Below are 18,234 nucleotides of genomic sequence, written 5' to 3'. Positions count from 1 at the left end.
CCCCCCCCCTTCAGTTGATTGCACAACAAAAATCCTTAAATGTCAAGTAAAGCTGATAAATTTTATATATCAACATCTGCAACAGTGTACTTCCTCACATTTGCTGAGTGGTTAAGGGATGATGTGTCCCGGGAAAGATCAAAGGTGTAATTTGGCCATTTAAAAAAAAAATTAAAGGTACTTAGAGCGAATTCTTTTCAAGATTCCAGATAAAGATGATTGTACTAATTTGTTGCTTGAGTCACACACTTCTGTATTATGACTATCTATGTATATCTTTAGTTTAGTTAAACCTGCCCTTTTTAGACATGTTGTATTTACTGGGGAAAATCCTTTGTGAGATACTCCGATCTGGAGTCCAAATACTATATCTGAGTTTACCATTTTGGTTTGAGTTCGCCTTTATTTACAAACACTGCAAGTGCATTCAGAGATTATCTTAGCAAAATATATTTTCAGTGAACGTACGTAATTATTTCAACGGAAATTGTACATAAAGAATATACAGATAGACGAGAGAACCCTGTGGTAGGTTAACATGACTTTAGAGGAAGAGATTTAAAGCCAGATAGGACTAAGGTCACTGCAGAATAATGTTATTTTAGCTGAATTTTTCACAATTTTATCTCAAGTGGCCGAAATATTGCTCGTCATTGCTAGATAATCGTTCTGTTTCAGAAACAGGTCTAAGTAAGTGCATATTATCCATTTAAGGATAACCGTATTCAATGATGATAGTGAAGAATATACGGTTGGGCACAGTCTAGTGACTGACTCGATTTCTGCAGTACACTTACTCAAATGTATTTATTTGAAGTTCTTTTGTTAAAACTCTAGTTTAGATGCATTTTAGGGAAAATAGAGTTTTGAATAATCTTGAATTTCTTTTGTAATGATATTGGTTGTCTGTAATATCTCTGTGTTACTCTTAGTTTGGAAGATTGCCTGTGATCTGTATTGTTAGTGTAGTGTTTAGAGAATACAATAACATTTGTTAGGAAAAAATAGGTGCTTTATATTTATTTGAACACTATAAGACAATGAGAGTAATGTACATCAGGAGAATAATGTACATCGGGAGAAAAGTTAGCTTATTCAGTGTAAGAGTAGATAATACACCCTAAGATATTATTAGAGCCCATACAGATATCATCATTATGCCGAAATGATAGCAAAATTATACAATATCACATTGAACTCCTTCTGGGATCAAATTACTGCTCATTATGTTTTTTTGACAATTAGTGCTTTATTGTCAGTGCATTTTCATGGATGGTACTGATATACCTTGACTTGAGATTAAGCATCAAGATAAATCTTGACTACTACTAGGGAGGAGAGATGTGATTTACGTATGTTCTCTTAAGTTTGTATGAGGTAGATAATGACTACTACTAGGGAGGTGAGATGAGATTTACGTATGTTCTGTTAAGTTTGTATAAGCATATTGCTTTCTTTTGTAATTAACCCCAGAGTTTCCTAGACATGATATATGCTTAATATACTACCACCTCATTCAGTAGCAGTTAAAGATTTTTTTTTATTGTTATACCAGATCATTGTTTCCTGCGTCAGCGAGGTAGAGCAAGGAAACAGACGAAGAAATGGCCCAACTACCCACATACACATATACATAAATGCCCATACATGCATATACATACATGTACATTTCAATGTATACATACGTATACATACACAGACATATACATATATACTCATGTACACTTACATCCTCGATAAAAACTTTTCACTGCTTCTAACAACTTGCCTCCCACACCAAATATTCTTAATACCTTCCCCAGAGCATCTCTATCAACTCAATCATATGCCTTCTCCAGATCCGTAAATGCTACATACAAATCCATTTGCTTTTCTAAGTATTTTTCACAAACATTCTTCAAAGCAAACACCTGATCCACACATCCTCTACCACTTCTGAAACCACACTGCTCTTCCCCAATCTGATGCTCTGTACATGCCTTCACCCTCTCAATCAATACCCTCCCATATAATTTCCCAGGAATACTCAACAAAATTATACCTCTGTAATTAAAGCACTCACGTTTATCCCCTTTACTGTTGTACAATGGCACTATGCAAGCATTCCGCCAATCCTCATGCACCTCACCATGAGTCACACATACATTAAATAACCTTACCAACCAGTCAACAATACAGTCACCCCCTTTTTTAATAAATTCCACTGCAATGCCATCCAAACCTGCCGCCTTGCCGGCTTTCATCTTCCGCAAAGCTTTTACTACCTCTTCTCTGTTTACCAAACCATTTTCCTTAACCCTCTCACTTTGCACACCACCTCGACCAAAACACCCTATATCTGCCACTCTATCATCAAACACATTCAACAAACCTTCAAAACACTCACTCCATCTCCTCCTCACATCACCACTACTTATTATCACCTTCCCATTTGCCCCATTCACTGAAGTTCCCATTTGTTCCCTTCTCTTACGCACTTTATTTACCTCCTTCCAAAATATCATTTTATTTATATTTATTTATTTTGCTTTGTCGCTGTCTCCCGCGTTAGCGAGGTAGCGCAAGGAAACAGACGAAAGAATGGCCCAACCCACCCACATACACATGTATATACATACATGTCCACACTTACAAATATACATACCTATACATCTCAATGTACACATATATATACTCACACAGACATATACATATATACACATGTACACAATTCATACTGTCTGCCTTTATTTATTCCCATCGACACCCCGCCACACATGGAATAACAACCCCCTCCCCCCTCATGTGTGCAAGGTAGCGCCAGGAAAAGAAAACAAAGGCCCCAATCGTTCACACTCAGTCTCTAGCTGTCATGTAATAATGCACTGAAACCGCAGCTCCCTTTCGACATCCTGGCCCCACAGAACTTTCCATGGTTTACCCCAGACACTTCACAAGTCCTGGTTCAATCCATTGACAGCACGTCGACCCCGGTATACCACATCGTTCCAATTCACTCTATTCCTTGCACGCCTTTCACCCTCCTGCATGTTCAGGCCCCGATCACTTAAAACCTTTTTCACTCTATCTTTCCACCTCCAATTTGGTCTCCAACTTCTCCTCATTCCCTCCACCTCTGACACATATATCCTCTTGGTCAATCTATCCTCACTCATTCTCTCCATGTGACCAAACCATTTCAAAACACCCTCTTCTGCTCTCTCAACCACACTCTTTTTATTTCCACACATCTCTCTTACCCTTACATTACTTACTCGATCAAACCACCTCACACCACATATTGTCCTCAAACATCTCATTTCCAGCACATCCACCCTCCTGCACACAACTCTATCCATAGCCCATGCCTCGCAACCATACATCATTGTTGGAATCACTATTCCTTCAAACTTACCCATTTTTGCTTTTTATTCTCCCTAAAATTTAATGATACTCTCTCACCCCAACTCTCATTTGCCCTCTTTTTCACCTCTTGCACCTTTCTCTTGACCTCCTGCCTCTTTCTTTTATACATCTCACACTCATTTGTATTTTTTCCCTGCAAAAATCGTCCAAATGCCTCTCTTCTCTTTCACTAATAATCTTACTTCTTCATCCCACCACTCACTACCCTTTCTAATCAACCCACCTCCCACGCTTCTCATGCCACAAGCATCTTTTGCGCACGCCATCACTGCTTCCCTAAATACATCCCATTCCTCCCCCACTCCCCTTACCTCCTTTCTTTTCACCTTTTTCCATTCTGTACTCAGTCTCTCCTGGTACTTCCACACACAAGTTTCCTTCCCAAGATCACTTACTACCACCACTCTCCTCACCCCAACATTCTCTTGATTGCCGTTTCCTGGGTCAATGAGGTAGCACCAGGAAACAGACGAAGGACGGCCCATCCTTTGATATACAGAAATATATACATAAACGCCCATACCACTCTTATACACAAATATGTACATAAACGCCCATACACGCACATATAAATACATATGCATATACACATACATACATATACAAACACATACACAAACATATACATATATACACATGTACATATTCATACTTGCTTGCCTTCATCCATTACTGGTGCTACCTACCCGACAGGAAATAGCATTGCCACCCCTTGTTTTAGCAAGTTAGTACCAGGAAAACAGACAAAAAAAGGCCACATTCATTCACACTCAGCCTCTAACTGTCATGTCTAATGCACCAAAACCATGGCTCCCTATCCACATCCAGGCCCCACAGGCCTTTCCATGGTTTACTATATCCTGAGCCTGGTACCCTTTTATTGACCAATGAACAGATGCGTTGATAGTGGACTGACTGCTGCAACCAGAATTCGAACCTATTTGCTCAACCCTGGGTGACCCATGAATGCATCACGGTCAGGAATGCTAACCGCTGCGCTAAGGGAGTCATATATTCTCCATACAGTAAGGTATCATTGCAAAACACATTCAAGGATATTCCAAAGCTGTTTCTGAAATTCTGTAAAACTAAAATTTTACCATGCTTTCTACTTTGTTTAGTTTTATGTATGGTAATAAGTGGAAATTATCAGCTTATGAAATATCTTTCCAAAACAACTCTCAGCCTTACAATACTAAAATGAAAATGATCAGCTTATGAGATATCTTTCCAAAACAACTCTCAACCTTACAAGATCAGCTTATGAAATATCTTTCCAAAACAACTCTCAACCTTACAATACTAGCATGATTTACTCAAATCCATTCTACTGCCTGCAATATCATGCTCACACCTGTCAAAACTTTGATGTAACTATATCAAATTATCTAGGATTTGTTGCTGCAGCAAAGTTTAACCCCTTGAGTTTCACAATTATGCCATTGTCAGCATCATGCAAATCAGAGGAAGTTATTACTCTTAATTCATAAATGTAGGTTATAAATTTGAAAAATCTTTTCTGTGTGAGATAGTGTCCTGTGGGTGTAAGAGAAGTTTCATCTGGAATATGTCTCAAGGAAAACCAGGGTTAGAATCTTAAAACCCTTTACCTTTCTAGTATGGAATTATTGCATCCCCACCTGTCACAATGTCCTCCATACCAGATAGTGCCATCTCACTCATTTCGAGCCTGCCTTTAGCCAACCAGAGACCACCATAGAGATGATTTCATTGACCCACTCTTTCTGGCTGCCTGCCAGTTCAAAATATGCAGATCACAGGCATCACCCAAAGAGAAGTCACTGGTGATACAGAGAGATCCTTTTGAGATATGAGAGGGGAATGAAGGCACAACTAAAAATCCAGGATGAAATGCTTACATATATAGGCTATTTATGGTGGCAAGAGATTATGAAAGTGCACTTAGAATGTTCATTACTGGGACATTGAAGAAAGTAGAGTTTTCCTCCATACATCCTGGCAGAGGGAGAGACTTCTTTAAGCCACTAGTATACAGTAAGTCAGCTAGATACTTAAGCAGTGATGGGGAAATTAAAATCATCACAATGATGGGAGCATTCCTCTAATGGTGATTGGAGCAGATTGAAGACTAATGAAGGAACAGCTGATCAGTGTAAATTTGTATTGCTGTATTACTGTGATAATTGTATTTCATTTGTGTGGCAAGTGTTAATGTTGAATTTTACTTATATGATTCATATAAATGCTAGTATTTTGTACATCCTTATGAAGGGAGAATATCATTTTCTGTTTCTTACCCAGTTCAGCTAAGCTCTGGAATTTTATCTTTTCATGTCTTCCCAACAGACATGACCTGCCGTCCCTTTTTAAAAAGTAAGCATTCATCTCATTCAAAAGCTGTAAGGGTATTCTTCTCCTTTTTTCCTTTTCCTCATTATTTTCTGTTCAAGGTTTGGCCAAGGTTTTCTTGGCCATGGTGAAAACCTCCCCATTGCAAGAGTTTTTAACATAAAAAAAAGAGTATAAAATAGATCATGAAACTTTGTCTATTTCACATTGACAGCATTATTGATAAACCATTTATATGCTTCCACATTCAAAACTACACAGAGTAATGCATTTCTCTTACCATATGACTTATTTTTTGTCACACTTTAGGAATTTATTGTTTGAAAGTGTATTTTTCAGGCAAATCAACACATCAGCTTCTGGTGACCTGTCATGTTCAAGTTCAACTTTTGTGTGGATACAGAGGATCAGAATGGTAAGACAGTGATATATGCAAAAAACTGAGAAGAGTTAAAGCTTCTTGGTTGTGCAAATATTTGTGTAGAACTTGGCACTGGTAGAAATCTTCCTCACAGTCCATATAGTTGTTATTGCTGAAGATGAAATATGCGTTTCATATAGAAGAAAAATTTATGTTTCATGAGTTGAGTTTTGCCTCATTGGACATAAGAACTGCTTACGTAGGTCCAGAAAAAGGTTCAAGCGAAAATCATTTTTATGTAAGGGAATATGGTCTGTTTTGAGTATTTGCATTATTCTGTATCTTCCTGACCAGTAATGATCAGAGCAAAATCCTTAGAATTACCCCATTTCCCTCGTTTTGCTTTCGTTTGTGATTGGTTCTCAGTGAATGTAGGTTTGCGGCAGGGGTGTGTGATGTCTCCATGGTTGTTTAATTTGTTTATGGATGGGGTTGTTAGGGAGGTGAATGCAAGAGTTTTGGAAAGAGAGGCAAGTATGAAGTCTGTTGTGGATGAGAGAGCTTGGGAAGTGAGTCAGTTGTTGTTCGCTGATGATACAGCGCTGGTGGCTGATTCATGTGAGAAACTGCAGAAGCTGGTGACTGAGTTTGGTAAAGTGTGTGAAAGAAGAAAGTTAAGAGTAAATGTGAATAAGAGCAAGGTTATTAGGTACAGTAGAGTTGAGGGTCAAGTCAATTGGGAGGTAAGTTTGAATGGAGAAAAACTGGAGGAAGTAAAGTGTTTTAGATATCTGGGAGTGGATCTGGCAGTGGATGGAACCATGGAAGCGGAAGTGAATCATAGGGTGGGGGAGGGGGCGAAAATCCTGGGAGCATTGAAGAATGTGTGGAAGTCGAGAACATTATCTCGGAAAGCAAAAATGGGTATGTTTGAAGGAATAGTAGTTCCAACAATGTTGTATGGTTGCGAGGCATGGGCTATGGATAGAGTTGTGCACAGGAGGGTGGATGTGCTGGAAATGAGATGTTTGAGGACAATGTGTGGTGTGAGGTGGTTTGATCGAGTAAGTAACGTAAGGGTAAGAGAGATGTGTGGAAATAAAAAGAGTGTGGTTGAGAGAGCAGAAGAGGGTGTTTTGAAATGGTTTGGGCACATGGAGAGAATGAGTGAGGAAAGATTGACCAAGAGGATATATGTGTCGCAGGTGGAGGGAACAAGGAGAAGTGGGAAACCAAATTGGAGGTGGAAAGATGGAGTGAAAAAGATTTTGTGTGATCGGGGCCTGAACATGTAGGAGGGTGAAAGGAGGGCAAGGAATAGAGTGAATTGGATCGATGTGATATACCGGGGTTGACGTGCTGTCAGTGGATTGAATCAGGGCATGTGAAGCGTCTGGGGTAAACCATGGAGAGCTGTGTAGGTATGTATATTTGCGTGTGTGGACGTGTATGTATATACATGTGTATGGGGGTGGGTTGGGCCATTTCTTTCGTCTGTTTCCTTGCGCTACCTCGCAAACGCGGGAGACAGCCACAAAAATATATATATATATATATATATATATATATATATATTTTTTTTTTTTTTTTCATACTATTCACCATTTCCCGCGATAGCGAGGTAGCGTTAAGAACAGAGGACTGGGCCTTTGAGGGAATATCCTCACCTGGCCCCGTTCTCTGTTCCTTCTTTTGGAAAATTAAAAAAAAAAAAAAAAAATATATATATATATACATATATTTATTCATATCTTACTTTTGTCACTGTCTCCCACGTTAGTGAGGTAGCGCAAGGAAACAGATGAAAGAATAGCCCAATGCACCCACTTACACATATATATACATACACATCCACACACAGAAATATACATACCTATACATCTCAATATTTAAATATGTATACACACACAGACATATACATATGTACACATGTACATAATTCATACTGTCTGCCTTTATTCATTCCCATCGTCACCCCGCCACACATGAAATGAGAATCCCCTCCTCCCCCGTGTGCGAGGTAGCGCCAGGACAACAGAGGCCACATTCGTTCACACTCAGCCTCTAGCTGTCATGTATAATGCACTGAAACTTCAGCTCCCTTTCCACATTCAGGTCCCACAGAACTTTCCATAGTTTACCCCAGACGCTTCACATGCCCTGCTTCAATCCATTGACAGCACGTTGTCCCCGGTATACCACATTGTTCCAATTTGCTCTATTCCTTGCACGCCTTTCACCCTCCTGCAGGTTTAGGCCCCGATCACTCAAAATCTTTTTCACTCCATCCTTCCACCTCCAATTTGGTCTCCCACTTCTCGATCCCTCCACCTTTGACACATATATCCTCTTTGTCAATTTTTCCTCAATCATTCTCTCCATGTGACCAAACCATTTCAAAACACCCTCTTCTGTTCTCTCAACCGCACTCTTTTTATTACCACACATCTCTCTTTCCCTTTCATTACTTACTTGATCAAACCACCTCACACCACATATTGTCCTCAAACATCTCATTTCCAACACATCCACCTTCCTCCGCACAGCTTTATCTATAGCCCACACCTCACAATCATATTGCATTGTTCGAACCACTATTCCTTCAAACATACCCATTTTTGCTTTCTGAGATAATGTTCTCGCCTTCCACACATTTTTCAACGCTCCCGGAAATTTTGTCCCCCTCCCCCACCCTGTGACTCTTTTCCACTTCCATGGTTCCATCCGCTACCAAATCCACAACCAGATATCTAAAACACTTAATTTCCTTCAGTTTTTCTCCATTCAAACTTACCTCCCAATTGACTTGTCCCTCAACCCTACTATACCTAATAACCTTGCTCTTATTCACATTTACTCTCAGCTTTAATCTTTCGCACACTTTACCAAACTCAGTCACCAACTTCTGCAGTTTCTCACCTGAATCAGCCACCAGGGCTGTATCATCAGCGAACAACAACTGACTCACTTCCCAAGCTCTCTCATTCACAACAGACTGCATACTTGCCCCTCTCTCCAAAACTCTTGCATTCACCTCCCTAACAACCCCATCCATAAACAAATTAAACAACCATGGAGACATCACGCACCCCTGCTGTAAACCGACATTCACTAAGAGCCAATCTCTTTCCTCTCTTCCTGCTCATACACATGCCTTACATCCTCGATAAAAACTTTTCACTGCTTCTAACAACTTGCCTCCCACACCATATATTCTTAATACGTTTCACAGAGCATCTCTATCAATTCTGTCATATGCCTTCTCCAGATCCATAAATGCTTCATACAAGTCCATATGTTTTTCTAAGCATTTCTCACATACATTCTTCAAAGCAAACACCTCATCCACACATCCTTTACCACTTCTGAAACCACACTGCTCTTCCCCAATCTGATGCTCTGTACATGCCTTCACCCTCTCAATCAATACCCTCCCATATAATTTCCCATTTCATGCACAAACTTATACCTCTGTAATTTGAGCACTCACCTTTATCCCCTTTGCTTTTGTACAGTGTACAGTGGCACTATGCATGCATTTTGCCAATCCTGAGGCACCTTACCATGAGTCATACATACATTAGATATCCTTACCAACAAGTCAACAACACAGTCACCCTCTTTTTTAATAAATTCCAATGAATACCATCCTAACCCACTGCCTTGCCAGCTTTCATCTTCCACAAAGCTTTTACCACCTCTTCTCTTTTTACCAGATCATTCTTCCTAACCCTCTCACTTTGCACACCACATCGACCAAAACACCCTATATTTGCCACACTATCATCTAACACATTCAACAAACCTTCAAAATAGAAATACTTACTCCATCTCCTTCTCACATTACCACTACTTGTTATCACCTCCCCACTAGCCCCCTTCTCTGTTGTTCCCATTTGTTCTCTTGACTTACGCACATTATTCACCTCCTTCCAAAACATCTTTTAATCTCCCTAAAATCTAATGATACTCTCTCACCCCAACTCTCATTTGCCCTCTTTTTCACCTCTTGCACCTTTCTCTTGACCTCCTGCCTCTTTCTTTTATACATCTCCCTGTCATTTGCACTATTTCCCTGCAAATATTGCCTCTCTCTTCTCTTTCACTAATAATCTTACTTCTTCATCCCACCATTTACTACCCTTTCTAATCTGCCTACCTCCCACGCTTCTCATGCCACAAGCATCTTTTGCGCAAGCCATCACTGCTTCCCTAAATACATCCCATTCCTCCCCCATTCCCCTTATGTCCTTTGCTCTCATCTTTTTCCATTCTGCCCTTACTCTCTCCTGGTACTTCCTCACACAAGTCTCCTTCCCAAGCTCACTTATGCTCACCACTCTCTTCACCCCAACATTCTCTCTTCTTTTCTGAAAACCCCTACAAATCTTCACCTTTGCCTCCACAAGATAATGATCAGACACCCCTCCAATTGCATCTCTCAGCACATTAACATCCAAAAGTCTCTCTTTCATGCACATATCAATTAACACATAAGCCAATAATGCTTTCTGGCCATCTCTCCTACTTGCGTATGTATACTTATGTATATCTCTCTTCTTAAACCAGGTATTTGCAATCACAAGTCCTTTTTCAGCTCACAAATATACAAGCTTTTCACCATTTCCATTTACAACACTGAACACCCCATGTACACCAATTATTCCCTCAACTGCCACATAAGTCACCTTTGCATTCAAATCACCCATCACCATAACTCTGTCTCATGCATCAAAACTACTAACATACTCACTCAGCTGCTCCCAAAACACTTGCCTCTCATGATCTTTCTTCTCATGCCCAGGTGCATATGCACCGAGTCACCAATCTCTCTCCATCCACTTTCACTTTTACCCATATCAATCTAGAGTTTACTTTCTTACACTCTTATCACATACTCCCACCACTCCTGTTTCAGGAGTAGTGCTACTCCTTCCCTTGCTCTTGTCCTCTCACCAACCCCTGACTTTTCTCCCAAAACATTCCCAAACCACTCTTCCCCTTTACCCTTGAGCTTCGTTTCACTCAGAGCCAAAACATCCAGGTTCCTTTCCTCAAACATACTACCTCCCTCTCCTTTTTTTCTCATCTTGGTTACATCCACACACATTTAGACACCCCAACCTGAGCCTTCGAGGAGGATGAGCACTCCCTGCGTGACTCCTCCTTCTGTTTCCCCTTTTAGAAAGTTGAAATACAAGGAGGGGAGGGTTTCTAGCTCCCAGCTCCAGTCCCATTTAGTCACCTTCTACGACATGTGAATAATGCGTGGGAAGTATTATTTCTTTCCTATCCCCAGAGATACGTATTATTTATTTATTTATTTATTCTGCTTTGTCACTGTCTCCCGCGTTTGCGAGGTAGCACAAGGAAACAGACGATAGAAATGGCCCAACCCACCCCATACACATGTATATATATACACGTCCCCACACGCAAATATACATACCCATACATCTCAATGTACACATATATATACACGTACAGACATATACATATATACACATGCACACAATTCACACTGTCTGCCTTTATTCGTTCCCATCGCCACCTCGCCACACATGGAATAACATCCCCCTCCCCCCTCATGTGTGCGAGGTAGCGCTAGGAAAAGACTACAAAGGCCACATTCGTTCACACTCAGTCTCCAGCTGTCATGCAATAATGCCCGAAACCACAGCTCCCTTTCCACATCCAGGCCCCACAGAACTTTCCATGGTTTACCCCAGACGTTTCACATGCCCTGATTCAATCCACTGACAGCACGTCGACCCTGGTATACCACATCTATCCAATTCACTCTATTCCTTGCCCTCCTTTCACCCTCCTGCATGTTCAGGCCCCGATCACACAAAATCTTTTTCACTCCATCTTTCCACCTCCAATTTGGTCTCCCACTTCTCCTCGTTCCCTCCACCTCCGACACATATATCCTCTTGGTCAATATTTCCTCACTCATTCTCTCCATGTGCCCAAACCATTTCAAAACACCCTCCTGCTCTCTAAACCACGCTCTTTTTATTTCCACACATCTCTCTTACCCTTACGTTACTTACTCGATCAAACCACCTCACACCGCACATTGTCCTCAAACATCTCATTTCCAGCACATCCACCCTCCTGCGCACAACTCTATCCATAGCCCACGCCTCGCAACCATACAACATTATTGGAACCACTATTCCTTCAAACATACCCATTTTTGCTTTCCGAGATAATGTTCTCGACTTCCACACATTCTTCAAGGCTCCCAGGACTTTCGCCCCCTCCCCCACCCTATGATTCACTTCCGCTTCCATGGTTCCATCCACTGCCAGATCCACTCCCAGATATCTAAAACACTTTACTTCCTCCAGTTTTTCTCCATTCAAACTTACCTCCCAATTGACTTGACCCTCAACCCTACTGTACCTAATAACCTTGCTCTTATTCACATTTACTCTTAACTTTCTTCTTTCACACACTTTACCAAACTCAGTCACCAGCTTCTGCAGTTTCTCACATGAATCAGCCACCAGCGCTGTATCATCAGCTCACAACAACTGACTCACTTCCCAAGCTCTCTCATCCACAACAGACTTCATACTTGCCCCTCTTTCCAAAACTCTTGCATTCACCTCCCTAACAACCCCATCCATAAACAAATTAAACGACCATGGAGACATCACACACCCCTGCCGCGAACCTACATTCACTGAGAACCAATCACTTTCCTCTCTTCCTACACGTACACATGCCTTACATCCTCGATAAAAACTTTTCACTGCGTCTAACAACTTGCCTCCCACACCATATATTCTTAATACCTTCCACAGAGCATCTCTATCAACTCTATCATATGCCTTCTCCAGATCCATAAATGCTACATACAAATCCATTTGCTTTTCTAAGTATTGCTCACATACATTCTTCAAAGCAAACACCTGATCCACACATCCTCTACCACTTCTGAAACCACACTGCTCTTCCCCAATCTGATGCTCTATACATGCCTTCACCCTCTCAATCAATATCCTCCCATATAATTTCCCAGGAATACTCAACAAACTTATACCTCTGTAATTTGAGCACTCACTCTTATCCCGTTTGCCTTTGTACAATGGCACCATGCACGCATTCCGCCAATCCTCAGGCACCTCACCATGAGTCATACATACATTAAATAACCTTACCAACCATTCAACAATACAGTCACCCCCATTTTTAATAAATTCCACTGCAGTACCATCCAAACCTGCTGCCTTGCTGGCTTTCATCTTCCCCAAAGCTTTTACTACCTCTTCTCTGCCAAATCATTTTCCCTAACCCTCTCACTTTGCGTACCACCTCGACCAAAACACCCTATATCTGACACTCTATCATCAAACACATTCAACAAACCTTCAAAATACTCACTCCATCTCCTTCTCACATCACCACTACTTGTTATCACCTCCCCATTAGCCCCCTTCACTGAAATTCCCATTTGCTCCCTTGTCTTACACACTTTATTTACCTCCTTCCAGAACATCTTTTTATTCTCCCTAAAATTTAATGATACTCTCTCACCCCAACTCTCATTTGCCCTCTTTTTCACCTCTTGCATCTTTCTCTTGACCTCCTGCCTCTTTCTTTTATACATCTCCCACTCATTTGCATTTTTTCTCTGCAAAAATCATCCAAATGCCTCTCTCTTCTCTTTCACTAATAATCTTACCTCTTCATCCCACCACCCACTACCCTTCCTAATCAACCCACCTCCCACTCTTCTCATGCCACAAGCATCTTTTGCGCAAGCCATCACTGCTTCCCTAAATACATCCCATTCCTCCCCCACTCCCCTTACCTCCTTTGTTCTCACCTTTCTCCTTTCTGTACTCAGTCTCTCCTGCTATTTCCTCACACAAGTCTCCTTCCCAAGCTCACTTACTCTCACCACCCTCTTCACCCCAACATTCTCTCTTCTTTTCTGAAAACCCCTACAAATCTTCACCTTCGCCTCCACAAGATAATCATCAGACATCCCTCCAGTTGCACCTCTCAGCACATTAACATCCAAAAGTCTCTCTTTCGCACGCCTGTCAATTAACACGTAATCCAATAACGCTTTCTGGCCATGTCTCCTACTTACATACGTATACTTATGTATATCTCGCTTTTTAAACCAGGTATTCCCAATCACCAGTCCTTTTTCAGCAAACGCGGGAGACAGCGACAAAGTAAAAAAAAAAAAAAAAAAAAAAAAAAAAAATATATATATATGGCTGATTCATATGAGAAACTGCAGAAGCTGGTGACTGAGTTTGGTAAAGTATGTGAAAGAAGAAAGTTAAGAGTAAATGTGAATAAGAGCAAGCTTATTAGGTACAGTATGGTTGAGGGTCAAGTCAATTGGGAGGTACGTTTGAATGGAGAAAAACTGGAGGAAGTAAAGTGTTTTAGATATCTGGGAGTGGATCTGGCATCGGATGGAACCATGGAAGCGGAAGTGAATCATAGGGTGGGGGAGGGGGCAAAAATCCTGGGAGCCTTGAAGAATGTGTGGAAGTCGAGAATATTATCTCCGAAAACAAAAATGGGTATGTTTGAAGGAATAGTGGTTCCAACAATGTTGTATGGTTGCGAGGCGTGGGCTGTGGATAGAGTTGTGCGCAGGAGGGTGGATGTGCTGGAAATGAGATGTTTGAGGACAATATGTGGTGTGAGGTGGTTTGATCAAATAAGTAATGTAAGGGTAAGACAGATGTGTAGAAATAAAAAGAGCGTGGTTGAGAGAGCAGAAGAGGGTGTTTTGAAATGGTTTGGGCACATGGAGAGAATGAGTGAGGAAAGATTGACCAAGAGGATATATGTGTCGGAGGTGGAGGGAATGAGGAGAAGTGGGAGACCAAATTGGAGGTGGAAAGATGGAGTGAAAAAGATTTTGTGTGATCAGGGCCTGAACATGCAGGAGGGTGAAAGGAGGGCAAGGAATATAGTGAATTGGATCGATGTGGTATACTGGGGTTGACGTGCTGTCAGTGGATTGAATCAGGGCATGTGAAGCATCTGGGGTAAACCATGGAAAGCTGTGTAGGTATGTATATTTGCGTGTGTGGACGTATGTATATACATGTGTATGGGGGTGGGTTGGGCCATTTCTTTCGTCTGTTTCCTTGCGCTACCTCACAAACGCGGGAGACAGCAACAAAGCAAAAAAAAAGAAAAAAAAATATATATATATATTTTTTTTTTTTTTTCATACTATTCGCCATTTCCCGCGATAGCGAGGTAGCGTTAAGAACAGAGGACTGGGCCTTTGAGGGAATATCCTCACCTGGTCCCCTCCTCTGTTCCTTCTTTTGGAAAATTAAAAAAAAAACGAGAGGGGAGGATTTCCAGCCCCCCGCTCCCTTCCCTTTTAGTCGCCTTCTACGACACGCAGGGAATACGTGGGAAGTATTCTTTCTCCCCTATCCCCAGGGATAATATATATATATATATATATATATATCGAGGATGTAAGGCATGTGTACGTGTAGGAAGAGAGGAAAGTGATGGGTTCTTAGTGAATGTAGGTTTGCGGCAGGGGTGTCTGATGTCTCCATGGTTGTTTAATTTGTTTATGGATGGGGTTGTTAGGGAGGTGAATGCAAGAGTTTTGGAAAGAGGGGCAAGTATGAAGTCTGTTGGGGATGAGAGAGCTTGGGAAGTGAGTCAGTTGTTGTGAGCTGATGATACAGCGCTGGTGGCTGATTCATGTGAGAAACTGCAGAAGCTGGTGACTGAGTTTGGTAAAGTGTGTGAAAGAAGAAAGTTAAGAGTAAATGTGAATAAGAGCAAGGTAATTAGGTACAGTAGGGGTGAGGGTCAAGTCAATTGGGAGGTAAGTTTGAATGGAGAAAAACTGGAGGAAGGAAAGTGTTAGATATCTGGGAGTGGATCTGGCAGCGGATGAAACCATGGAAGCGGAAGTGGATCATAGGGTGGGGGAGGGGGCGAAAATCCTGGGAGCCTTGAAGAATGTGTGGAAGTCGAGAACATTATCTCGGAAAGCAAAAATGGGCATGTTTGAAGGATTAGTAGTTCCAACAATGTTGTATGGTTGCGAGGCGTGGGCTATGGATAGAGTTGTGCGCAGGAGGATGGATGTACTGGAAATGAGATGTTTGAGGACAATATGTGGTGTGAGGTGGTTTGATCGAGTAAGTAACGTAAGGGTAAGAGAGATGAGTGGAAATAAAAAGAGCGTGGTTGAGAGAGCAGAAGAGGGTGTTTTGAAATGGTTTGGGCACATGGAGAGAATGAGTGAGGAAAGATTGACCAAGAGGATATATGTGTTGGAGGTGGAGGGAACGAGGAGAAGTGGGAGACCAAATTGGAGTTGGAAAGATGGAGTGAAAAAGATTTTGTGTTATCGGGGCCTGAACATGCAGGAGGGTGAAAGGAGGGCAAGGCATAGAATGAATTGGATCGATGTGGTATACCGGGGTTGACGTGCTGTCAGTGGATTGAATCAGGGCATGTGAAGCATCTGGGGTAAACCATGGAAAGCTGTGTAGGTATGTATATTTGCGTGTATGGACGTATGTATATACATGTGTATGGGGGTGGGTTGGGCCATTTCTTTCTTCTGTTTCCTTGCGCTACCTCGCAAATGCGGGAGACAGCGACAAAGCAAAAAAAAAATATATATACATATATATATATATATATATATATATATATATATATATATATATATATATATATATATATATATATGGGGTTGTGAATGTAGGTTTGCGGCAGGGGTGTGTGATGTCTCCATGGTTGTTTAATTTGTTTATGGATGGGGTTGTAAGGGAGGTAAATGCAAGAGTCCTGGAAAGAGGGGCAAGTATGAAGTCTGTTGGGGATGAGAGAGCTTGGGAAGTGAGTCAGTTGTTGTTCGCTGATGATACAGCGCTGGTGGCTGATTCATGTGAGAAACTGCAGAAGCTGGTGACTGAGTTTGGTAAAGTGTGTGGAAGAAGAAAGTTGAGAGTAAATGTGAATAAGAGCAAGGTTATTAGGTACAGTAGGGGTGAGGGTCAAGTCAATTGGGAGGTGAGTTTGAATGGAGAAAAACTGGAGGAAGTGAAGTGTTTTAGATATCTGGGAGTGGATCTGTCAGCGGATGGAACCATGGAAGCGGAAGTGGATCATAGGGTGGGGGAGGGGGCGAAAATTTTGGGAGCCTTGAAAAATGTGTGGAAGTCGAGAACATTATCTCGGAAAGCGAAAATGGGTATGTTTGAGGGAATAGTGGTTCCAACAATGTTGTATGGTTGCGAGGCGTGGGCTATGGATAGAGATGTGCGCAGGAGGATGGATGTGCTGGAAATGAGATGTTTGAGGACAATGTGTGGTGTGAGGTGGTTTGATCGAGTAAGTAACGTAAGGGTAAGAGAGATGTGTGGAAATAAAAAGAGCGTGGTTGAGAGAGCAGAAGAGGGTGTTTTGAAATGGTTTGGGCACATGGAGAGAATGAGTGAGGAGAGATTGACCAAGAGGATATATGTGTCGGAGGTGGAGGGAACGAGGAGAAGAGGGAGACCAAATTGGAGGTGGAAAGATGGAGTGAAAAAGATTTTGTGTGATCGGGGCCTGAACATGCAGGAGGGTGAAAGGAGGGCAAGGAATAGAGTGAATTGGAGTCATGTGGTATACAGGGGTTGACGTGCTGTCAGTGGATTGAATCAAGGCATGTGAAGCGTCTGGGGTAAACCATGGAAAGCTGTGTAGGTATGTATATTTGCGTGTGTGGACGTGTGTATGTACATGTGTATGGGGGGGGGGGTTGGGCCATTTCTTTCGTCTGTTTCCTTGCGCTACCTCGCAAACGCGGGAGACAGCGACAAAGTATAAAAAAAAAAAAAAAAAAAAAAAAAAAAAATATATATATATATATATATATATACACCTTGGGATAGGGGAGAAGGAATACTTCCCACGCATTCCTCATGTGTCATAGAAGGCGACTAAAGGGGATGGGAGCGGGGGGCCAGAAACCCTCCCCTCCTTGTATTTTAACTTTCTAAAAGGGAAAACAGAAGAAGGAGTCACGCGGGGAGTGCTCATCCTCCTCGAAGGCTCAGATTGGGGTGTCTAAATGTGTGTGGAAGTAACCAAGATTAGAAAAAAGGAGAGATAGATAG

General features: G+C 41.6%; 1 protein-coding gene across 11 annotated transcripts in view; it reads left to right on the top strand.

Annotated features, from left to right (window-relative positions):
- Positions 1 to 336: 336 nt before the first annotated feature.
- Positions 337 to 18,234, top strand: part of LOC139749356 (histidine protein methyltransferase 1 homolog) — a 112,766-nt gene continuing 94,868 nt past the window's right edge. The window contains exons 1-3 of one of the 11 annotated variants that reach the window (XM_071663088.1): positions 337 to 464; positions 4,301 to 4,430; positions 6,076 to 6,151. In XM_071663088.1, the coding sequence (XP_071519189.1) occupies positions 6,109 to 6,151 (43 nt within the window). In that variant the 5' untranslated portion in view covers positions 337 to 464; positions 4,301 to 4,430; positions 6,076 to 6,108. Of the gene's footprint in view, positions 529 to 555; positions 691 to 749; positions 804 to 4,300; positions 4,436 to 5,733; positions 5,761 to 6,075; positions 6,152 to 18,234 lie in introns of those variants that run through there. The other 10 variants (XM_071663084.1, XM_071663085.1, XM_071663087.1 and 7 more) reach the window with 10 other exon arrangements.

This window comes from Panulirus ornatus, chromosome 7 (genome assembly GCF_036320965.1).
Source record: "Panulirus ornatus isolate Po-2019 chromosome 7, ASM3632096v1, whole genome shotgun sequence".
NCBI lineage: Eukaryota > Metazoa > Arthropoda > Malacostraca > Decapoda > Palinuridae > Panulirus > Panulirus ornatus.
The sequence above is the reverse complement of the archived record's forward strand: the minus strand, read 5'-3'. Positions and strand labels throughout refer to the sequence as shown.